Raw genomic sequence first — 25,786 nt, 5'->3', positions numbered from 1 at the left:
TATATACAATGCATAATTAATGTTATGGAAATCACACGTCAATCATAATGAGACTAGAGAAAATTGAATGTCAAGGTGCTAAAGAAAATTCCTAATACTTTATGTTTACACCATAATGAACCGAGCAGACCCAGCATCAAAGCGACTAGCACCAAGGCAGCCACGCCTTCTCCCATGCCGAAGGAAGACACACTTCCGAGGTGCCAGACACCTGCCGAAGCTCTCAGCTGCCAAACCTAATCTCCAGGACACGTGTCGTCACCACAATGGCTTGCACAAAGTCCCACATTGGAACTTTGTGCAAAGCTCCCACTTTCACTTCCCTATAAATAGGGAACAGTACCCAGGTAAAACAGAGAACTACTCTCCCACTTTTACTGTTACTCTGCCAGAATTACTACTTGTAATTGACTTAGGCATCGGAGAGCCTTCGGCCGGCACCACACCGGTGTCCGAAGCTTGACGATTGCTTCTCCTCTTTTTACCTTCTACAGGTCTCTCACCAACCCATTTCACCAAGGGCCTCAGCCCTCTTCTCTGCTGAAGACTCAGCACATCTAATCACTAAGTTGGACTCAATATTGGCCGGGCCATTTTGAGCATCAACAGTTTGGCGCCGTCTGTGGGAAATCGACACTTGAATCCCCTCTTTCTCTATCAGCCCAGCTGGCTCCTTCACCCCTCAGGCCCCGTCGCCTCTTCTTCACCCCACATTCTGCTATGCCGACCGAGGATAGCCGCGATACCCAGCATCATACCCCCCGCGATGGTACTTCTAGAAGGAGATCTTCGGAAGATGCCACTCTCCAGGCAGAAGTGGAGCGTCTCCGCGACAGTGTCACTAAAATGTCGGAAAAATACGACCACCTTCATTGCAGGAACATTGAGCTAGAACATGACTACCGTGTTTTAAAGCGGAACTGGGAAAGGACTCACACCCAGGATGCCCCGCAAGACCTCACCCAGAACGTTGGGCCTACTCAGCCGAACCAGCCGGTACATTCCAGCCACAGTGCCTCGGCCCAGGCTAGGCTCCGCAAGGGTAAGGACCACCTTCATCCGGAGATAGCCCAGTCACGACCCCTTTGCGTTCCCCCACCGAGGGACCGGCCCCATGAACCAGTCAGGATCTACCAAGATTGCAGGGATCGCCTCTCGGACCGCCAGCCAAGGCCGATCCCTATCCCTGTCAACCTCGAAGACCCACGGGTGACACACCCGGGCCCTTCGCCAGCCCCCGTCCGCATACCCGACGAGGAAGGTGTCGGGGACTCGGATACTTGGGACTTTTATAATTCGGAGACCTGGCCAAATTACCACACCGGGGCGCTGGAAAATTGGGAACAATCCCCAGTCCCTGTCTGCCCCGCCCCCAGGCCTTTGGCGCCTGAAACTCTTCCTCATGCCGACCCGGCCATGAGGCTTCTCTTCGAAAAGGTCCGGCGCTTGGAAAGCGAACAACAACGCAGCCATCAACCCCTCTGGGCAAAACCACGACCAGGGCCCTTTACTGAACGCATCCTCCACTACCACCAGGAGAAAGATATCCAGCCCCTCCGCATCGCTTTCTACACTGGCACGGAGGACCCTCTCACCCACATCCACTCCTTCCAGTCTGCCCTTGGGTGCAAAGGCCTCACTGATGAAGGCATGTGCCTCCTTTTCCCTTCCACCCTCAGCGGCGCGGCCCTGAATTGGTTCTACAGGCTCCACCCCTGCACCATCAACTCCTTCGATAGTCTCAAGCAGACGTTCCTGGACCATTTTATGATCCAGACTGATCGCCTATACTCTGCCGACGACTTGTATATGCTTAGGCAGGCTGAGGACGAACCCCTTCGGGAATATGCAGCTCGGTTCAGTCATGAATACTCTCGCTGCCCAGACACTGACGATCGCGCTGCCTTCGGCGCTTTTAAGAGCGGCCTCCGCGAGTCCAACTTCCGCTACCTGGTTCATAGCAACAGTTGGAACACATATGCAGAGCTGATGAAGCAGGCGGCGATCCACGCTAAGGCTGAATACTTCAATTCCAAGCGTGGCCCAGCCAACTTGGCGCGCAACACTTTCGCCGACCCTCCACCGGCTTCAGCACCCGCCCCAGCCCCACCTCAGCATTCTACCCCTGCCCCGATTGCCCAGGACAACCAACCACATAAGCGGAAGGATAGCTACCAGCATCCCTTCGGCAATCACAAACGTGGCAGACATGGCAACCCCCATCAATCTAGTGGAAGCAACCCTCCCAGGCCTGGTGATCGGGCCCCACTTCCATTCGCACCCAGGCCCAGGTTTGAGGTTTTTACGACCCTCAACACCACCTATGAGAACGTCCTGGCACGTGAAGCCCCCATCATCCCCAAGCCACCCCCCCGGAGACCATCCAACAAGCCTATGCCAAACACGGGGGTCTTCTGCCGCTTTCATCAATTCAGCGGCCATGACACCGAATCTTGTGTTGCCTTGCGCAACATAATTGAAGGGCTCATCCGGGAAGGTAAGCTGGACAACTATGTGCGCAACATACCAGCCCCGCCTAACCCTCACCAACGACAAATCAACATGATCTCCACCATCAGCGGAGGTCCTACCCTGGCTGGCACCTCCAACAACTCCATCAAACATTATGTCCGCTCCACCTATGCGCACCAGGTCTTCAGCACCGAGCAGGGACGATTGCCAAAGACCCACAGGACTGGCTGGGCCCCCATTACCTTCTGCGAGGAGGAGGAGCGTGGTGTTATCCTCCCCCATGACGATCCACTTATTATCCGGGCTGACATTTCTAACTTCGACGTTGGGCGTATCCTGGTGGACACTGGCAGCTCGGTCAGTGTGATGTTCGCCGAGTGCTTCAATGAACTCCAGGTCCCGCCTCACCTACTCGACCGAAGCATCACACCCCTTGTGAGCTTCTCGGGTGATGTGGTCCAGCCCATTGGCAGCATTCATCTCCCCATCTCAATTGGGGCCGCACCCCAGCGGACGACGATCACTACCCCCTTCCTTATCGTCGATTGCCCCACAGCCTACAACGTCATCCTCGGCCGCCCAGCCTTGGCCCAAATGAAGGCTTTTATTTTCACGCATATACTGCTGTTGAAGTTCCCCACTCCTAATGGCCCAGGCACGGTGCGCGGCGACCAACTCGGAGCCCGAAGCTGCTATGCTTCAGCCATCAAATCCACCAATCGCCAACATAGGAGTGAAGCCCTAGCAGTAACCCAGGCTCCCGCCCCTCCTCAAGCTGGCACAGACCCACCTGAAGACCCCAGGGAGGAGTCCATCGCACCACAGGCCGAACCTATGGAGGACCTGGAGCTGGTTACCCTCCATGACGATATCCCGGATCGACAAGTCCGGATCGGCACCTCCATCTCACCAGAGCTTCGCTCTGACCTGGTCGCCTTCCTCCGCCTCAACTCCGAAGTCTTCGCTTGGTCCTACAATGACATGCCTGGCATATCACCAGACATCATATCTCATAGGCTTAGCGTCAATCCTGCCGTCCGACCAGTCCGACAGAAGCGTCGAGCCTATGATCCCGAGCGCTATGAGGCCATGAAGGCGGAGGTGGATCGATTGAGTAGTATCCGATTCATCAGGGAGGTTGACTATCCCACATGGCTGGCCAATGTCGTGATGGTCCGCAAGCCAAGAAAGGGCTGGCGCATGTGTGTCGACTACACCAACCTTAATCGGGCATGCCCAAAGGACAGCTTCCCGCTACCCCGCATTGACCAGCTAGTCGACGCCACAGCCGGCCACGCCCTCCTTAGCTTCATGGATGCTTATTCAGGTTACAACCAGATCTTCATGCACCCCGAAGATCAGGCACACACCTCTTTCATTACGGACCGCGGCCTCTACTGCTATAAGGTGATGCCCTTCGGCCTCAAAAACGCCGGGCCACTTATCAGCGTCTGGTGAATCAGCTCTTTGCCCCCCTGATTGGCAATACCATGGAGGTCTATGTCGATGACATGCTAGTCAAGAGTCGCACGGCTGACCAGCACATCCCCAACCTCTCTGCCATGTTCACCATTCTGAAGCAATACAAAATGAGGCTTAACCCCACCAAATGTGCATTCGGGGTGGCTTCCGGAAAATTCCTTGGCTTCATGATCAGCCAGAGGGGCATTGAGGCCAATCCAGAAAAGATCCAGGCCATCTTAGATATGACAATACCTAAGACGGCCAAGGATATCCAAAGCCTTACAGGGCGTGTCGCAGCCCTGACCAGATTTATCTCCAAAGCCACTGACCGTTGCGCCCCATTCTTCAAGGCCCTTAAAGGCACCAAAAGAAACATGACCTGGACTGCTGAATGTGACACGGCTTTCAGCGAGCTGAAGGAGTATATGGGTCGGGCCCCTTTATTGTCAACCCCTGAGCACGGAGACATCCTCGTGATTTATCTCTCCATCTCAGCTTCGGCTGTTAGCTCTGTGCTTATCCGATCAAAAGATCACGCGGAGCACCCAGTGCATTATGTTAGTAAAGCATTGCAAGATGCCGAAGTTCGTTACCCGGACATCGAAAAATTGGCATTCGCCCTGGTCGTCTCGGCAAGACGCCTCCGACCATATTTCCAAGCTCACACCATCCATGTCTTAACCAACCACCCGCTCCGACAGGTGTTGCAGAACCCAGAAACCTCTGGGAGGCTGGTCAAATGGGCCATTGAACTGGGCGAGTTTGATATTCACTACAAACCCCGCCCGGCTATGAGGGGCCAGGCCATTGCTGACTTCCTATCCGAATTCACGGATCCCCAAGCTTCCGCAGCTACCCAGCTCATAATCGAACCCAACCCCCCTCCCAGCCAGGACCAAACCCCCACCGAAGGCAATCTCGACCTAACCCAGCCCCTGTGGACCTTATTCGTAGACGGCTCTTCTAATGCCCAGGGCTGTGGGGCCGGCCTCGTTCTCATCTCCCCAGACAAGGTTGCCCTCGAGTACGCCCTTCGCTTCAAATTCCAAGCCTCCAACAATGAGGCCGAATATGAAGCACTCTTAGCTGGTCTTCGATTAGCCAAAGAGATGGACGCCAGGCAAATTCAGATATTCAGCGATTCACAACTTGTGGTCCACCAGGTCAACCAGGACTTCACGGCTAAGGATGCCTCTATGACGGCCTACCTCCAGCAAGCTCGGCACTTGCTGGCAAACTTCCAAGCCCACTCTATCAGGCAGGTGCCGCGCTCCGAGAATAGCCATGCCGATGCACTAGCCAGGTTGGCATCAGCCTTGGAGCAAGGACTGGGTCGCCACATCCACATCGAGTTTTTGGCCCAGCCCAGCACACAAGCCCCACTCATCTGCACTATTGATCACAGCCCTACATGGATGGACCCCATCCTCCAATTCTTACAAAACCAAACACTACCGGCTAATCCGGCAGAAGCACGACGCGTTCGCCATCGCTCTGCCCGTTACCTGATCATTAATGGCTCCTTATACAAGCGGGGTTTCAGCCTTCCTTACCTCCGATGCCTGACTCCAGAGGAGGGTCACTATGTCCTCCGAGAAATCCATGAAGGCATCTGCGGCAACCACTCGGGCGCACGCTCGTTAGCTCATAAGGCAATCCGCCAAGGATATTTCTGGCCTTCACTCCACACTGACGCCCAGGCCTTCACCCAAAAATGCGACAAATGTCAGAGATTCGCCAACATTCCACAACTCCCGGCAGAACCACTGACGGCCATGGTCAGTCCTTGGCCATTTGCCCAATGGGGACTGGATCTCATCGGACCGATGCCAGAGGGCAAGGGCCAAGTCAAGTATGCTGTTGTGGCCGTAGACTACTTCACCAAGTGGGCTGAGGCCGAGGCCTTGGCCACCATCACTGCGGCTCGCATCGAATCCTTTGTGTGGCAAAACATTGTATGTCGCTTCGGCATCCCCAACTCCATCATCACCGACAATGGCCGGCAATTTGACAACGCCAAATTCAAACAATTTTGTTCGAACCTCAAGATTCGTCTGTGTTTCGCCTCCCCAGCCCATCCTCAGTCCAATGGCCAGGTCGAAACCGTGAACAAAATTATCAAGAAGACCCTCAAGACAAAACTTGACAAAGCCAAGGGCTGCTGGCCAGAACTACTCCCAGAAGTACTCTGGTCCTACCGCAACACCTTCCGCACATCCACGGGTGAAACGCCGTTCTCCCTATCATTTGGAACCGAGGCCGTGGCTCCGGTAGAGATTGGCCAGCCCACATACCGAACCTCCACTTACGATGCCACGGCCAATGACGAGCAGTTGGCCCTCAACCTCGACTTCATTGACGAACTCCGGGACCAATCAAGCATGCGCAATGCCGCGTACAAGCAACGCATCGCCAAATACTATGACTCCCGAGTCAAGCCCCGTGCTTTCAAAATGGGGGACTGGGTCATGCGCAAGGTTTCCTTGGCTACCAAAAATCCCAACGAGGGTACCCTCGGCCCTACATGGGAAGGTCCTTATGAGATTATCAAAATCTGCTGCCCCGGCACTTATCAGCTTCGTGATTCCTCAGGCAAGACGCTGCCTCACCCGTGGAATGCTGACCACCTCAAGTACTATTACAAGTAAACATATCTAGACCCTAGGATAATACTTTGGTCTTGATTATTTACTGTAAGTTAGACGTAAGGTATCTAGACCCTAGACCACTTGTACCTTCTGCCTTTCGGCATCTATTTCAATAAAATGCCTGACTCAGGCTCATTCTCATGAACTCACATTGTTATCATTGTTAACACAATTGATATCAAGCTAAGTTCATATCATAAATAAAAACAGCCTTGCTCCAGGCAAGGACAAATGTTCATACATAACCAAAGTAAACAAAACAAACAAGTGTTCAAACACAATCACTAGAGTACAAAATAGCTATAACACATCACGAAGGCAACGCCTTCAGGACTCGGTCGAAGGAGCATCCTCAGTGGCTGGCTCAGCCTCTCGTGTCGGGGCGCTAGCATCAGCAGGAGGGGTCTGTGCAGGAGGCTCGCCACTGGTGTCAAAGTTAATCTCCAGTGAGGGGTTGAACCTAACCAACCTATCTTCCCAGCGAAGCTGCTCATCAACCAGTCGGTCCATGATATAGCTCTTCAGCTCCTCTGAGGATCGGAAGGACTCAATCGCCTCGGCTCGGGCAGCAGCCACCTCCTCGGCCCTAGATCTCTTCAGCTCCTCCACCTCCTTGGCCAGGGCCGCCTTCTGAACCAGCAAGGTGTTCTTCTCTCGGATGGCCTCCTGCGCCTCTGCCATTTTGCTCTTGGCTAGCTCATCCCGCCTCTTCAGCCTCTGGATCTCCTTGTCAGCCTTGGCCATGCTGACGTACATCTCGCCAAAGGCCTGCAAAACCAAAACCATGTTAGTCAATCCACACAAATAATCCAACACAAATACATTCAAAAATGGCCTAAACACTTACATAGGCAGAGGTGAGGATCGTCTTTTGGGCCCGGTCAATGAAGGAAGCAGCTGGAGTCCTCGCCAGAGCCTCAGGGTCGCTCTTCACGCCTTCCAGGAAGACTTTCACTAAGGGCACCTCCTGCCGGTGCATAGCCAGGTTGACCTCCTTCTTCTGCTGGCGTAGCCTGCCGAAGTCTACCTTCTCTACCCCTTCAGCGAACACATCCTCCATGCCGAAGGGTAGCTTCGGCGGTGCCTGCAGATCAAAGGGCGGAAGCCTCGGCCCTGACCCCATCACATGCTGATGAGCCTCCTCCAAAGCCTTCCTCTTCCCCAGCACGTCCGCGACCCGACCCTCATCATCATCCCTGGGTCGTTTCCCAGCAATTTTCTCAGCTTTCTTGGCCCGAGACTCCCTCAGCCGCTTCTGCATCTCGGCCTCATCAATGTCTACGGCCACCTTCGTGCTCCCCCTTATGATGCCAGCCACTGTCAAAACAAACAAAGCAACTCTATTACTCAAACTTACAACAGGCTTAGCACACAACAAAAAGATAACCCAGGTACTTACTTCCTTGCAGCAGTCCGGACTCAAACAAATTCTTCTGCGTGACTAGGTTCCCGCACTCACGCTCAGTCTCTGATAGCTGCGCCCTCACCCACTCAACTTCGTCTTCTTGCTCCTTGGAGATAGGGCCCCACTTCACTGAACCTGCATCAAGAGTTAGAAACTACTTAGCCATTTACACTGGCACAAAGGAAGTACAGAACCAAAAATAGGAGCCAAAACAACACAATCAGGCATTTGACAATCTTAAGGGATGGGGCAAGGACCTATAGACTGGAAGTGGGTAGGAATGTGCTGGACAACGCTCTTCCCTGGAGGACATTCCCAGTCCCCATAGGCCAAGCACCACCTGTTCCTCCAGGACTTTTGCGTTGTGGGCTTGTGTCCAATAAAATAGCCCCTCTCCTTCGCCTTTCGGCAATTGGCCTGTACCCAGCCAAAATTCCCCTGTTGCTTCGAAATGGAGTACAGGTACATGAACTGCTCAAACGTTGGCTCCCCTAACCCAGCCAACCACCAGGCGATATACACCCCATGAAGAAGAATCCAAAAGTTGGGATTATACTGCCCCGGTGCATACCCCAACTTGGCCAACATCATCTGAACCCACGGATGAAACGGTAGTCTGAAGCCATGCCGATACATATCTGTAAAAATCATCACGGAGCCATCCGAAGGATATCTGACTACATCAACCTCCGTGGGTAACCTCAAGCCCACATAGGCTGGCACACAAAAATCTGTTCGTAGCTGGGCCAATTTCGCTTCTGTAAGTGTATTCCGCCTCGGCAACGGGACACCAACCCGGATGTCTAATCCCTCTGACACCGAAGCCACGGCTATACCCACAGACCCTGATGGTGATGCCTGGTTGCTCGAACCCACTTCTTGCGTCTGAGGCAAGGCTAGAACCCGATTTGCTATAGCCTCTAACTCTATATAATTTCTCTGCATCTCCCTATATGCAGCCGACCCAGAGTCTCCCGATGGCTCAGCCCTCTCACCCCCAGGCCCTATCATCCTACTTTCTATGGTTCCTTCCACCATACCCTCTGTCTCTGAACTTTCCTCTTCAGAACATATATATTGACTCGGCTCTTGACTCTCAGTATCATCCCCGCCGAAGGCAGGGGGGTCAAGACTTTCCCTATCAGAACTTTCAGACATCTACAAGTATGGAAAAACAAGAGAAGGAACTAAATGCACATGCAGAGAGGATCGAACCACAACAACAACAATTTGCCAAATCTTCATGCCAGGCAAGAATTCTACATGTTCATACATATGTTCAACATGTTCATCATGTTCATGCTCATGTTCAATGTGTTCTTCCTAACCTTCAACATGTTCATGCAAAACAAGACATTTCAATTCAAAAGTTCAAGCGAAATAAGGTCTAACCTTGTTCGTACCACCACGTACAAGTCCCCGGAAATCACCTCAGCCACAAGCACCACCACAAAACCTTCGCCGGAAATCTCTTCTCCTCCTCCTCAAAATTCTCACAATTTTTCTCAACTCAAGCCAAGTGTGATGCCTTCACCACCCAAGTTCCTTTTTATAGCCAACTAAGGGTACCACGCCTCAATTTCACGAGCAAACCCTAGTACCCTTTCATATTCCCTCCTAAAGGTACATTTGAATTCAATTTTCAAACTACACAATAACCAACACAAAAATTTTGAGGGAAATAGGGGCCTTGCCGAACGGCAAGGCCCGTGCAAAAACAAAATGGAGTCCCAAATTTCAAGTTTGCTAGCCTACTCCATAAGCCCAAACCTACTACAAGGCTAGGCCCAAATTTGATCAAGACACCCAAGCCAATTCCACCACATAATATAAATGGGCTTGCCGAACGGCAAGGCCCGAGAAACAACAAAGGGGGGACTCACCTTTTCGGTCAAAATACTCTCCACACCCAACTATTTTCGGCCCAGCTACTTTTTCAGCCAAGTTATTTTTGGCCGCGCTCGTGCCAATGGCCTAGCTCCAATTTTGCTCGGGCCTATCACCTTTGATCAAACACAACGATCAATAAAAATAAAAATCAGCTCAGGGCACCCTTGCCGAACGGCAAGGGCTATGCAAGAATGAAATCAGAGGGAAAGGAGGACATACCGAAGCACACGACCTGGCCAAGCACCTCTCCCAGCTGGCAGAACCAGCTGCCGCGACGAAACCCTGCCGAAGCCTCCAACCGCTGGACACCTTGGCCGCTGCCAAGTCCCTTGCCGAACGGCAAGCCCAGTCGGAAGCTCTTCAACCTCCTCGGACAGCACAGCCTCGCTGCCGCCTGCCGAATCAACTTCCCAGCCCCCTCGGCCAGCACCCAATCCACTTGTCCAGCAGCTGTCTTATCGGCAAAGCCCTTGCCGAAGCTGCTGCGCCGCACAGCCTGCCTAGACAACTGCCCAGCCCCTTCGTCCGAACGGCAAGATCAGTCGCAGCTCCACTTCGATCTCCGCAGCACCTCAACTGCACCTCGACCAGACCCTGCCGAAGGTTCTACAACCCCCGTGCTGCCGCCGAAGCTCAGCCCCCAAGAACTCCAGCTGCCCTGCCGAAGCTCAGCCACCTGCAGAGCCCTCGGACAGCAACTCCACAGCCGTGACTCCAAGACCGGGACTCCAAGAACTTGCCGAACGGCAAGTTTGGATTTCAAAAAAAATTTTGTTCTACCTCAACCTGCCGAATGGATCCTTGCCGAACGGCATCACCATCATCCCATTTTTATACCCCTATCAAAACCCTAGCCTTCTTACATGCCGAAGCCCACTTTGGCCAAACCCTAGCCTTCTTACATGCCGAAGCCCACTTTGGCCAAACTCAAGCCTTTCTTACTTGCCGAAGGCCCAATCCAAGCTAAGCCTTCAATCTCTCTCAACACGGCCTAGCTCCCAATCCAAAAAATAGCTAGACCCCTGCCGAACGGCAAGGGCCATGGAGACATTTTGGAGAGTCGAAAATTTTCAAAACGACCCGGCTCTCTTGAAGGCCTAGCTCCCAAGCCATCCAAAACAAAAAAAAATGGCTACACCCTTGCTGAACGGCAAGGGCCATGGAGAAGCTGTGGAAGGCCCAATCCAAAATGGCCTAGCTCCCATTCCCAAAAAAAAAAAAAAAAAAATTTGCAAAAAAAAAAAAAAAAATAATAATAATAATTTAGACCCTTGCCGAACGGCAAGGGCCATGGAGGCTTTGTGGGGAGGTCCAAAAATCCCAAATGGCCCGGCCATTCCCAAAAAAAAAAAAAAGTGAGCTAGACCCTTGCCGCACGGCAGGAGCCATGAAAGAATTGGAGTCTCCAAAATTTTCAAAGTACCCGGCTCCCTCGAAGGTCTGGCTCCCCTAGGGACCCAGCTCCCATCCTATCTGCAACATGCCCAAGTACCCAGGTACCCAGCTACCATGTGTTGACGCAACTCCTAGCTTGCCAACTTGGGGGACTAGGGAGTGCCCTGCGACTCCCAATGAAGCTGGAATGCTCGGTTACAATTACAAAAACTCACAAGTTCCCAACCCAGAAGTTACTTCTCGACCGCGAACTTGGGGGACTACTGTTTACACCATAATGAACCGAGCAGACCCAGCATCAAAGCGACTAGCACCAAGGCAGCCACGCCTTCTCCCATGCCGAAGGAAGACACACTTCCGAGGTGCCAGACACCTGCCGAAGCTCTCAGCTGCCAAACCTAATCTCCAGGACACGTGTCGTCACCACAACGGCTTGCACAAAGTCCCACATTGGAACTTTGTGCAAAGCTCCCACTTTCACTTCCCTATAAATAGGGAACAGTACCCAAGTAAAACAGAGAACTACTCTCCCACTTTTACTGTTACTCTGCCAGAATTACTACTTGTAATTGACTTAGGCATCGGAGAGCCTTCGGCCGGCACCACACCGGTGTCCGAAGCTTGACGATTGCTTCTCCTCTTTTTACCTTCTACAGGTCTCTCACCAACCCATTTCACCAAGGGCCTCAGCCCTCTTCTCTGCTGAAGACTCAGCACATCTAATCACTAAGTTGGACTCAATATTGGCCGGGCCATTTTGAGCATCAACACTTTAGATTCGAATCTCTTTATTATGGAGGTAATTAAATTAAGTACTTTAGATTCCAAATTAATTATGATGCATGAGTTAAAAAGTAAGATGCAGGAATACAAGTACTATTTTTTAATTTCGATAAAATAAAAGTACTATTTTTAAAATTTTGGTTAATTTTTTAATATAAAAAGAATTGAGTACATTGGGTGACATAGCATACTGTTTTGTTGTATAGTGACATAGCTCAATGATGCTCTCATACCATGCCATGTGAACAACCACCCCGTATATGTAGATTCCATTTCAAATACATTTGAATGTATCATTCAAAAAGGAAAAATATTTCTTATAACATGAATAACATTATTTTGCTATCTCCTAATGCTTGAAAACATTATCCTAGGTGGTTTGAAACATTTACTAGTATACCTTGTGATTAGTGTGGCAAACAAGTTTAAGGGGAAACGTCTCAAGATGGAGTAACATTTTTTTTAGGGTTAAATACATTTTCTTTAGATGCAAAGGAAATTACTAGGACAATCAATGCGGGATCTATGGAAACACATATTTCACCGGTCAATAAAAAAATAACACGTGAAAAAGAGGTATTCCTTAAATAAACTAATTATCGTAATTAAATCCTATTTAGCATTGGTCCATCTTAGTAATTTGTAACGTTGGGCAAGGAGCTTGCTGTGGACCTATCTTCAAGTAGACTTTGAAGTCTTCGTATGCAAACTCATGATGATTGACTCACACAAAAAGATTGTAAAGTCTTTTCAATTTTCTGGTTCCACAAAAAGACTATTAAGTCCACATACTTGAGTGGAAACTAGACTTTTAAGTCTTCGCACATTCGCATTTAACTCAAACGTCAACAAATGGTAATTCCTTTTTTTTCCCTTTTGCTTTTTTAATTGCTCAATTACATTATTTTACCATTTTTATGTTTTTTCTTTGAAAGGAGCTCTTAGATATAGGTTCAATTTCACTTATGTCATCAGAACTGGACTATACCAAATTTCAAAAAAGAAGGAGAAAAAAAATGTACAAGGTACAACCAACTCTTATTCATGTTACTATGTGGAAAAAGATAATGGAAGAAAAAATTGTCAGTGGTCCAAGTAAACATGTAATAAATCAATGAATATTGGGGAAATTAATGGATGAGATCGCGAAGACTTGTGACTTCGACTTGATATGGTGATTTGCCTTTCAACGCAACTATTGACTTAGACTTAATGTGGTGATTTGTCTTCCAACGCGTGCCCCAACTGACTGAATTGTTAAAGGCCAGAGGCCTAGTTCGTAAACTGCTTAAAGGTTAAATTGTGCATGCTACTAGTTGTGCATGCTACTAGTTGTGGATGTTAATTGTATTTTTAATAGGTTAAAAAAATTTGGAGAAAGTCCAATTTACAGGGGAGACTCTGCCGAAATTTTGGCAAAAAGTCTCGTACCTTTTTTCCTTAATTTGGAAAAGAGGCTATAGTTTTGGTAAGTGGGCATGACATTGGAGGGATGTACTAGTTTTTCACAGGATTCGTCTCAAGTTCCGAGAAATTCAGGGTGGGTCCTGTCATATTGAGCATTGGTCCGTCTTAGTAATTTGTAACTTTGGGTAGGGAGCTTGCTGTGGACAGCTATCTTCAAGTAGACATTGAAGTCTTCGTATGCAAACTCATGATGACTGACACACACAAAGACTGGTAAGCCTTTTCAATTTTTTGGTTCCACAAAGAGTGTAAACTAGAGTTTTAAGTCGTTGCACATACACATTTAACTCAAACGTCAACAAACGGTAATTCCTTTTTTTTTTCTTTTTGCTTTTTTAATTGCTCAATTACTTTATTTTACCATTTTTATGTTTTTTCTTTCTTTGAAAAGCCAACTGGTCGAAGAAACAAAGCTTCGGAAATTTTTTTTCCACTCGCTAATTTCCCCAAACTTGGAAGGCCAATAAGCTGCTTGGGAATCTCTTTGGAAAGTGTGCCATTGTAGTGTTTTCAAATGAAAGATTGAAAAGTGAATATGGACACGGGTGAACAAAAGGAAGAGAGACTCATCACTTTAATTCAAGTCGATATGTGGAAAAAGATATTTGAAGAAAAATTTGTCAGTAGTCCAAGTAAACAAGTAGTAAATTAATGAACATTGGAGAAATTAATATATGAGATTGAAGACTTGTGACATAAACTGCATATGGTGATTTGCCGTCCAACGCGTACTCCAACTGACTTGCAGATATTGACTTGACTTGACTTGGTAAGGTGCCTTCCAGTGTCCACTCAACCATTGGTTTTGCATCCCTCCCCCGGGCACAAGTTATAAATATCTTCTTGCAAATGTGAGGTTGACTTAAGTGAAACATATGGAAATATCTCTTGCCAACCCAATATTAATATAATACCTATATATTTATTGATACTAATAAATGAAAATTGGGTTTTAATTCAACAACTATAATACGAGAGCTTTTCAAAACACTTTGGTTATTGACCAAGTCAATTTTGAAATGCCCCCATAATTTAGGTTAATATTATATAGGGTCTTATAATTACACACTAACTATATATATAGGAAAAAAGGAAGAAAACTTTTACAAAGAAAAACATGGTTTAGCTAAAACAGTGCCACACATTCATATAAGACAAAACCATATAAAGGAGTAAAATTTTCAAAGGCTTTTAAGTCTCCACAACCACACGTCAAGTAGGTGTTGACTGTTCGATTAGACTAGTTAGAAATGATGAAGAGTTTGCAGAGAAAGATCTACTAAGATTTCTTTTGTTGGAAAAAGGAGGATGATAGATGTAGTGTTCATACTACTATTTTTTAATTTCAATAAAATAAAAATACTATTTTTAAAATTTTGGTTAATTTTTTAATATAAAAAGAATTGTGTACGCTCGGTGACACAACATACTGTTTTGCTGAATAGTGACATAGCTCAATGATGCTCTCATACCATGCCATGTGGACAACCACCCTGTGTATGTAGGTTCAATTTCAAATACATATGAATGTATCATTCAAAAGGAAAAATATTTTTTTGTAACGGGAATAGCACTATATTGCTATCTCTACAATAATGCTTGAAAAAATTATAAATATTTACCCATTCTTAGCACTAAAATTATAAATTAACCCCACACCATTTAATTTTTGTAAATAAACTCAAAAAATGACAGCCGGATCTATTTAATTTAATTTTGATTATTAAATTACTTTGATACCCTATTGAGTGTTTTAAGCTTTTTTATGAGGTTTTTGGGTTGAGTTTGTTTTAAGAAATCAATGACAGTTTTGTACTTTAAAAGAAGTTAAAAGCTTTTTTGTTATGTTGTAAATGGGTTTTGGGTGTGTTCTAAAGCCCATTTCATATAGGTTTTTTTTAAAAAAAAAATTTGAACTCTTATATTGGGTATAATAGTGAATCTCCCAAAAAATTATCCTACGTGGTTTGAAACATTTACTAGTATACTTTGTGATTAGTGTGGCAAAGGTTAAGGGGAAACATTTCAAGATGGAGTAATATTTTTTTTTTAGGGTTAAATAAATTTTTTTTAGATGCAAAGGAAATTACTAAGACAATCAATGTAGGATATGCGGATACACATATTTCTCCGGTCAATAAAAAATGACACCAGAAAAAGAGATATTCCTTAAATCAACTAATTATCCTAATTAAATTTTATTGAGCATTTGTCCATCTTAGTAATTTATAACGTTGGGAGCTTGCTGTGGACGACTATCATCAAGGAGACTTTGAAGTCTTCGTATGCAAACTCATGATGACTGACTCACACAAAAAGACTGTAAAGTCTTTTCGATTTTTTGGAAAGCCAACTTGTCGTAGAGACAAAGCTCCGGAAAATTATTTTTCCACTTGCTAATTTCCCCGAACTCGAAAGGCCAATAAGCTGCTTGGGAATCTCTTTGGAAAGTGTGCTATTGTAGTGTTTTCAAATGAAAGACTGAAAAGTGAATATGAAGGACACGGGTGAACAAAAGGAAGAGAGACTCACCACTTTAATTCATGTCACTATGTGGAAAAAGATAAATGAAGACTTGTGACTTGATATGGTGCCCTTCAACGCGTGCTCCAACTGACTTGCAGGTATTGACTTGACTTGACTTGGTAAGGTGCCTTCCCGTGTCCACTCAATCAATGGCTTTGCATCCCATCCCCTGGGCACAAGTTACAAATATCTTTTTGCAAATGTGAACTTGACTTAAGTGAAACATGTGGAAATATCTCTACTCAACCTAATATTAATATAATGCCTATATATTTATTGATACTAATAAATGAATAATGGGTTTTTATTCAACAACTATAATATGAGAGTTTGGTTATTGACCAAGTCTATTTTGAAATGCCCCTATAATTTAGGTTAAACATGGGGTCTTACAATTACACACGAAAGTTTCTCTTATTATAGTGATGATCACGAAACACTTAAGTAGATTTAGTGTTGGATATCTGATCATAGAGTTTCGGAGCAGCTTCCTTCATTTTGCATTCTGATTCTTTGATTTGATTTGTTTTGTTGCTCGATAAATGATTAGTATATGAATTACTCGGTCCCGTTCTTCTGAACTCCTGTGGTCCAAGGAATTTGTGGTCATTCGCCCTTGGATATAAATGATAATATAATGGTTATTAAAAAACACAAGTTTAAAAATTAAACAACAACTAAAATGAAAAAAAAATAAAAATAAATAAAGAACAAAACACGGTCCCAGTGAAGAAAGAGAGCTTGGGTGGTGAGATGCATATTGATTGATTGAGGAGCAATTCTCAGTCAGAATAGGGGCGAGATTCTGAATACGTAAATATTTTTAAAGAAAAAAAGGTACATTAATTATAAGAAAATAGGTACATTATTTCTATATTTTAAAAAAACGTTGCTATTGAATTAGTTCTATAAAATAAATAGGTACATTAGTTATGAAAAAATAGGCACGTTATTTATAAAATTAAAAAAGGGTACCAATTTACCTATATTTTGTAGGTATAAGAATTTGCCGAGATTGCATAGGTAGATTAATTATCCATAATTATTATTTTTAATCTAAAAAAAGTACAATAAATCAAAATTTTAAATTTAATTAGGTAAATTGATGAGTCGGATCCAATCATTGGGTTTTATTTATAAATAAAATAAAATAATGGATTGTAGGTAAGACATAATTAGTTTGAAGGGCAAAAGTCATATATATTGACTATAGAAGGAAAGTAATATAGTAGATAAAATAATGGATTGTAGGTAAGACATAATTAGTTTGAAGGGCAAAAGTCATATATATTGACTATAGAAGGAAAGTAATATAGGGGGTCGTTTGGTACGGCGGACTGTCATGGACTGGACTAAATCCTAGGATTATCTTGGATTAGCTCAGATTGGACTAAGCTGGATTAAGTACTGACATACGTTTGGTGCTGTGTCGGACTAAAAAGCTGGATTGTAAAAATAGCGAAGACCTATGTTTGGTGCTATGTAGGACTAAAAAATAATTATTTTATATTTAAAAATAATATTTTTAAATAATTAAATGTAAGTTTTTTTTGTTATTAGAATTACCAAATTGTCATATACATTTCTTTTTCTCCAAACCAAATTGACATATACATTTCATATATGCAAAAGTTAGAAATTCTTCATATATGCCAAAGTCATCTACATTACTCAGAAATTAGAAGTCCAGTTCACTACACACAATTCTACCATTAATACATACAAATAAACATCCACAATTTCAAAATGAACTAATAAACCTCACAACCATGAACCATTTGGCTTTAATGCTAGCAATATGTTATACAATTTGTGGTGTTTCCAAAATGAAGCCAATCTTATCAATGCATCATTTTTGGTGTTTCCAAAAAGATAGATGCATTAAATTTAGCTAGGCCATGTCCTCAAGCATTGTCACTAAGCAACTGCTCAACAAACACTTTCTTGATATCATCATCCAAAGACATGAATATAGATGTATTTTGTGGACCATGACCGCCTAGTCCCTTTCTTCCTTGTTCGAAGTTTTGACTGTTACCTTTATTTTCCTTTCCTAAGAATAATCAGCACAAATAAAATAATACCATAATCAATAATTGGAATCTGCCAAAAAAGCGTAACTTTGTTTCTAAGCATGATCCATATCTATTAATCAAAAAAGAAAAGAATTATTGCACTTAACCAATTCTATTGAAAGTGAAATAACCCCAAAAATTGAAAACGAACAGTTTCATATGTTTCTATGAAACAGAACAATTACTACAAAGCCATAATTAATACCATTGCAAAGTATGGAAAATTTGCCCCAAATGGACCAAATTATCAACCAACGTGTGCCTAATACCACAACAAATATGAAGAAAAAAATCGCAGAATTATTTCACTTTTGGCCAAAAGATGCTGCTGCTGCTAATGAACACCATGTTATTTATTGCATTTTCTTATTTGAGAGACCAAAATCAATTGATACTCATGTAGGACGCAAATTGCTCTGTCAAATGACAGATACAATCAATCACAGGGGATTTGTCACAATTGCAAACTCCAAAACTACATATCTTTCTCCAAACAAAAAGAAAAAACATAGCATGACTTTGCTTTGACATGGCCAACAGTGTCAGATGCTCTGTTTTCTTTAATTTGTTGTTGGTATTTTATTCATTTTTGAGTAATTGGTCTCTCTATCTCATATAAAGGAGAAATTGCTCTACTGGTATAATGTCCACATGTGGTGAGAGGACATTAGAAGGACTTTGCCCATGCCAATCACTAAAAGAAAGTTGCAAGCTGCCCATCACTGATGGAATGCTGAACAATAAAATAGCAATGCAAACTGTGTTTTTTTTCTTTTTAATTTCACACCAGAGTCAACTGTAAAGAATTGTTAGATTCTATCTACCTATAATATTACCACAATGACATGAGCAAACAAAAAGGCCCAAATCAAGATTTGCTGTACCTTCTATCCAAATGGTAACCTTTGGCAAAATTTTTATAAGAAATGGCAACCCCATAGCTACAAAAGAAACTCCACAGCAAGCATAAAACAACTGATGGAATGCTGAATAATAAAATAGCAATGCAAACTCTGTTTTTTTCTTTTTAATTTCACACCAGCTACCTATAACATTACCACAATGACATGAGCAAACAAAAAGGCCCAAATCAAGATTTGATGTACCTTCTATCCAAATGGTAACCTAGTATGACTTTTTGGCAAAAATTTTATAAGAAATGGCAACCTCATAGCTACAAAAGAAACTCAACAGCAAGCATAAAACAAATACTAATCTTCCTCTGTGTAATCTTTTAGCACTAAATCACCAACCAAGAAAAAAGAAAATTGGCAGACCTAGGTAGTGCCAGAGTTAAGACAAAGGCCTGTAAATTATGACCATGGGGAAATAGGGAAAATATAAAAAAGAAAGAAAAAAAGGGTAGAGACATTCTTATGTTAGTTAATCTAATTGAATACAGTTAGAGTGAATACAGAATCTCATTTACCCAAAATGAGAACTTAAAGGAGACGTTCTAACAGAGAGCCTAAGTTGAGGCTCCACTTCAAAACTTACACCTCAACTGTGAGATTATATATGTGGTGTCTGAAAGTAGATGATGGTAGGCAAGATGCAGCCATTTTACATGTTAAGGTACCTATTAAAAGTCTCCAATGAATACAACTCATGAAAATACAAGAAATCCTCAGTCCAGCCACCAAGTGCCATAGAAAGATATTCAGAAGGTTTAGTCATCATGTCTCAAATCCTATTGAATATAGTCACACATGAGACTGGTATGAATTGCGTACATCAGAAAAGAAACATCTTATTTTTATTCAGATTAAATAAGATGAAAGGAGAGCATCTTATTTAAAAACTGAAACCACAAAGATGCATCATCCCACATGAACCAGTAAGTTCAATAAACTCAAGATTCATGCCAAAAGTCTACTCTAAACTCAAGATTCTGAATTTCTAGGCTTTCTTAAATACCCATTGCAAATTAATTGTCAATTAACATCAAATATATATATGTCGCTACAGTAGATATGGATTCTACGAAAATTAGAGAAAAGAATAACAAAAAACAGAGAAAAGGAAGGAGAGATTCAGAGCACAGAGTCAAAATTGTTGAGGACAATTGCAAAAATCAAAGAGGTGGAAGAAGGAAAAGAGAGGTATCCAAAGGGAAAGACCAGAAAAACTTGCCTGGGTCAAGATTCGAAGAAGAGGAGTCGATGTTGAACAAAGAAGAGGTCGAGTCGCGAACTAGATAGAGGGCGAAGTCAAGAACTAGAGAGAGAGGCGTTGTCGCGTGTTCAATATAACGAAGCGCTTATTTTGTGAACCCATTTTCAGCTTCTCTGTATAAGGAGAACGAGTGAGGGGTTTTTGTTACTGTTGGGCTCTACAATCCCATTTAAATTAGTCCCCTTTCTATCCAAACATGGGTTTCAGGTTCAATTTAGCATAGTCCTATCTAGTGAACCCTACCAAACATGCCCTAGTAGTTTAGATTTAGAGTAGTTTGGACTATATCATTGTATTTGTATACATCTGCAAATGCGGTTAGGCTAATTGGATAAGATGGTGAGCTTACCCCTTACACCGAAGTTCAAACCCCTTTCCGTGTAAATTACATTAGTATAATGAACAAGAGAAATAATACCTCCTCTCAAACAAGAGAAATAAATAGATAAAGAAGATATATAAATGGATTTAAAGTATGTCTTTGAAGCATGATTAAAAGCCCAGAACATGTCAAGAAGCTCAGTGTGTGTAAAAGGACATAAAAGGATATCAATAATATTGTATATGAAAAGAATAAAAAGCAAGATCACTCCTAATACTGGATTAATGAGAGAGAGAGAGAGAGAGAGAGAGTAAATGCTGATAAGTGTCTCTCTATGCAAAAGTTTAAACCCCTGAGAAATAATTGGCTCACTCAGCATCATTTATCAAGAAAGTTAGACCCAGGATTTACTAATAAGCAGTATTCAATAACATGTGTACGGCCTTCAAAACTTGCAATCTACTGAAGTTCGGTATCTTTGAGACCACTGCAAGTACATCCTCTCCTCTGAGTTGCGGTTCATTTGACTTGCCGAAAACTCCTTTTGTGAGTCTGCCGCCTCACCAATTGCTTGTGCCAATGGATGTTTTTTCGCTTTCTTATTTGGATGCAAGCCAGAAATTGAAGTTGATAGATGTGTCGAAGTATGTGAGTTGGGAATAAAATTCTCATCATTTTCTTGTTTAACCTCCATATTTTCTTCAGCACAATAACAGAGAGAAAGTAAAGCATAAAAAACATCCACTAAAGCAGCAAAGAAGTGCATTAACTGCTGACTATTACAACCACAAGGACACAAGATGTGTTGGAGTTCATAATCACATGTAGAAGCAGTTTCATTTTTATTATACAGACGATGGGGAATATTGTGAATATTTAATTTTGTTAAGTTTTCAAACGAGAGAAAAGCATCGAATCACTCCCGAAAATATCAAATTCAAAGGCAGCTCCCTAGTGAAAATAGGAAAATTCATCACTCAAAACTGTTCCAGTCACACTTAAATAAATGTTAACCACCCCATCTCATTAGTTGACTAAAAGAATACATATATGATCTGAAACAGAGCTTATCTTTTTTACTAATTAATGCAATCAAAATCAATCTTACATATATGATCAGAAACAGAGCTTCTCTTTAATACTAAATCACTAACCACAGAAGCATTCAGTGCTAGTTGCTAACTTCAAGTTTATTACTTTCCTTCCACCAGTAAAAACCCGAAAATTTTCTTACCAGCTGTACATAAAAAGATATTCAAGGGACAATTCTTTTACAGTATTAGGCTGAATCAGTTCCTGCAGTCAACTCAGAGGTCCTTTAGATAAAAAATATACTTAAGCCTAGAACTAGGAAAATTCTTTTGAAGCTTATGGTGCTCGCTACATCGTCTTTATTTAACTTGTATCTTTGAAAATATATAACTAAATAGAATTCTATTTATCATCCAGAACAAGGCAAACTTCAGATTCTATTTATCTTGTACTGCAAGTGTGTATGACAAGGGAGTGATAAGTGGAAGTGGAAAATCATAAGACAGAGGAGCAGAAACAAATGAGAGGGTATAAAAGAAGAACAACTGAATAAACAAATGGAAACAAAAGCCTAACAACTCATAGATAATCAATGGATTAGAAATGAAAGTTGAAGACAGGGTTTAACAAAGCTGAAAAGGACAAAAACACATATAAACTAAAGCAAGCTCAACATTAGAATGACCTGTAAATGGCTCTTTCAATGGGATGCCCCAATGTACGCAACCGGTGAGCTTAACGACCTCATTGGCAAGTCGGGCCATGCGCTTTCTCAGCTTTATAGAAAACTTCTCAAAGCTTTTTGTCTGGGACAGAGGAGGCTGATTAAGCTGTGGAGGACTTGGCTCCGAAGCAGGTGCAGGAGGAGGAGTAAATCCAACAACAGATTCTTCACTTGTTTCATCTGTCTGATCATTATGAAACATCATCTAGTTGATAGGTGGCATAAGTTGTTTAAGCTGATCCGTAGGATCAATTCGCACTTTAGACGCCATGGCAAACCTAGTGATCAACGACCCAAAAGGCAGGGAATGAGTTTCGTAGTAGTCGTCTGGGGTTGCAGCCAGGCAAATGGCTCGGAAAATGTGGGCGGGCTGATCAATGGACGCATTATTATTCCCAATGGCATAAAGGAGGCTTGCTCTGTCAAAATCAATTAAGCTACTGTCAAGGAGACGTTCTTCAGGGTCGATATCAGCACTTACTATTGTGTTAAGTATTCTGTAAAACTTAGTCAGATTGCGATGGCTTATTAAAATCTCAGATTGATTCCAGTAGCAGAAAGCTGGCTGTGATCTTCATTCGCATTCATTAACTTTGCGAGGGCAAAAACTGCAAGTAGAAACAGAGGCTTAGCTATGATATGCTCGTTGCTTAACTACTATCTATTGGCAAAGAATGATTAATCCGGTACCCAAGTAACATTATTAACAGTCATGAGTTCTCAAAGTTAAGGCACTAATCATATAACAAATTAACAATAATATGATCCAAAATAGGGTATTATCGGTTACCAAGACAAGCAAAACCAGCTGCTGAGGAAGCCAATCCAGCAGCAGTAGGAAAATTGTTGTATGAAGCAATTGTACATTCAACTTTTCCCAATCCTTCTCAGTAATCTTGATTCCCTTTTCCTTATCATGAACATCGGTAGCTCGACTACGAATTTCCCTTAAACGGCTCTGGAATCTGCCTCCAGAAAGAGAGATTTCCCAAAACGATCATGGTATTTGTAAAAGCAAATTACTAAACCTCTGAGAATTCTGTGGCAAAATTAATAGTGCCAATACAAATAATTAAAAATCCTTTCAATAAATTTTTAAATTAAAAAAAAAAACCTACATCGTATCAAATAGGTATTCATACTATACTGACTTTTTAGTAAAAAAAACCTAAATCCTTTTTAGTAAAGTCGTCGAAGGAGTTTCCAAGTTTTGAATTACCCAGTAAAAAAACAAGATATAATTTTATGCATAAAAGATAAACAATAGAAAAGTTATGAACTCAGCAGTTCCATATGTTGTTAGGGGTGAAAAGAACTAGAGATGATTTCCATTTAAGAAAAGGGGAGGAAAATAATCGAACTCTTAGCCAAGTACATAAATAAAGTAGTCTATACTGTATAACGAGTCCAAATTTGAGGACAAAAGCATGGTGTACATGTATAGCATTTTTAATAAGAGAGAGCATGTCTCGTCCACTTGGACTGAACTTTCCAGGGTTGACAAGAGTTTGTAGCAATTTTATATTAAAATTACATGACCCATTTTCTAAAACTATACACACAATTTCTAAAAGCGCAAGAGTTGCAATATTATTTACCAGGAATATACCCACTGGTAAGGTGAGGCAAACAAAATCAGCTCCAATAAAAATAGACACCAATATATCAAAACTGTGGTCACTCCCTCACTCTACAAATTTAGAAATGAGCTAACATCAAAAGACATTTGGGGTTATTCTCAATATGGGCAATCGGGATCCGCCCACTAACTAATCAGTTCCTAAAAAAATTTATATAAAGTGATAAAATAAAATAAAATAAAAATACCTTAAAAAATCCCAGCCCTTCCTCAGCCCAACAAACCCAGCACCCCTTGTTCACCCCTCAATCGCACCCACACCAACCCCATCCCTCTCTCTCTGGCGTCAGCTCGTTGGTGAAACACCAAAACCCAATTCCTGTAAGAAAAAAGAAAAAGAAGGAAGATTTATTGAGAGTAACAAAGCAACACACAATTCAAATTTCAAATTTCATTATCGAAATAAATAAAAAATAAAGGAAGGAAACTTTTTGAGAGTAACAAAGCAAACATCAATGGAAAATCAAAGCAGCATGATTAGCGGCGACTACAGAACTAGAAAAACAGAGAAGCATGATTTCCACTTGCGTCAGCTCGTGGTCTGAATGTGTTCGTGATAGCGGCGCACCTGGCTCTTCCCCACCAGAGCACTCTCCCTCTCTTCGTCCCCCCCTCTCTCTCTCCGTCCCACTATCCTCCCAGCTCCCCATCCCTATCAATATATACAAATTGTGCTTGGAGGGAGGTTTGAGGGGAGAGTACAGGTGAGAGAGTTGTGCTTGGAGGCTGGTTTTCTCGCAGAACGATTAGCAGCCTCGAGGAGCACAGAGCCCAATTGGAGAGAGCGATCGATGAGCTAGGTCTGATCGGCATCGCAGGGCCTGGACTCGAGAAGCCTCTCGAAGGAGAGGTAGATCGCGAAGAGGGGGGGGGGAATCAGAGAACTCGAGAAGATGGGATGGGGGAGAAAGGGACGGAGAGAGGGAGAGAGGGAGAGAGAGAGAGAGAGAGGACGAAGAAAGGGAGGGGGATCGGGTGGTGCGACTGTGCGTCGGTGAGAGTGATGGGGAAGGCTATATGCCTCTTCTTTTTTTTTTCTTTTTTTTTAATATCATATATTTAGTTTTTGTTTTATTACATGTTAGATGGGATGGGGATTGATAAGTGGCTGTGTCTCACAGTAGACACGTTAGCAGTTAATGTGACGGAAAGTAAATTGAGCAAATTTGAAAACCGTGGGAGTAAAATAATGAAATTGAAATATGGGGGTCCATATTGAGAATGATCACATACTTTTTAAGGGTCTTTTGATGTTAACTTTTTACAGCAATTCCACCCATAAGGGCTAAGTCTAGGGCAAGGGTAAGCAAGGGCTGTGACTATTCACATGAATAGTCACATGAATAGTGGCAGCCTTGCCATTTGTGGTTCCACCCATGAGGGTTAAGTCTAGGGCAAGTCTAAGGTAAATACTATTCATTGTACTTTATTTCCTATTTTTTTATACTTTAAACTATTAATTTTGATAATCTTTTGTAATTAAATTTTCGGATAATACTTTTTACTGTCACATGTCCATTATTTTTCAGAAAAGATTTTCGAATGAGAATCTTAGTTGCCACATGTCTTATTCCAGATAAAATTTTCGGATATTCATTAAAAAAAATTATAATCTCATATTTCAGATAACATTTTCACCTCTAAAATTGTGTCACGTGTCCCATGTCAGATAAGATTTTCAGATATTTAAAAAAAAAATATAATCTCATATTTCAGATAAGATTTTCACCCTCTAAAATTGTGCCAAGTGTTATCTCTGTTAGATAAGA

General features: G+C 43.0%; 2 protein-coding genes and 1 long non-coding RNA gene across 9 annotated transcripts; 1 reads left to right on the top strand and 2 right to left on the bottom strand.

Annotated features, from left to right (window-relative positions):
• Positions 721–6,584, top strand: LOC109947324. The gene is given in 3 exon segments (XM_020557265.1): positions 721–3,904; positions 3,907–5,988; positions 6,106–6,584. Coding segments are annotated over 3 exon segments (5,745 nt in total).
• LOC109947323 lies at positions 6,767–9,389 on the bottom strand. Its single transcript, XM_020557264.1, has 4 exons — positions 9,382–9,389; positions 7,984–8,124; positions 7,432–7,901; positions 6,767–7,352 (listed from the first exon to the last, which is right to left on the bottom strand). Coding segments are annotated over exons 2-4 (912 nt in total). The 5' UTR covers positions 7,985–8,124; positions 9,382–9,389; the 3' UTR covers positions 6,767–6,911.
• Positions 17,699–25,153, bottom strand: LOC109947477. 7 transcript variants are annotated; one of them, XR_002270247.1, is made up of 4 exons: positions 24,206–25,153; positions 23,169–23,417; positions 22,340–22,986; positions 17,699–18,103 (listed from the first exon to the last, which is right to left on the bottom strand). It is a non-coding gene; the product is annotated as an uncharacterized LOC109947477 (long non-coding RNA). The 7 variants fall into 7 exon arrangements; XR_002270243.1 differs by lacking the exon at positions 17,699–18,103 and adding an exon at positions 23,977–24,068 and having other exon boundaries at positions 21,347–22,986; XR_002270244.1 differs by lacking the exon at positions 17,699–18,103 and having other exon boundaries at positions 21,347–22,986; positions 24,206–24,336; positions 24,469–25,153.

This window comes from Prunus persica, chromosome G2, assembly GCF_000346465.2.
Source record: "Prunus persica cultivar Lovell chromosome G2, Prunus_persica_NCBIv2, whole genome shotgun sequence".
NCBI classification, from domain to species: Eukaryota; Viridiplantae; Streptophyta; class Magnoliopsida; order Rosales; family Rosaceae; genus Prunus; species Prunus persica.
This window is presented reverse-complemented; position numbering and strand designations above follow the sequence as displayed.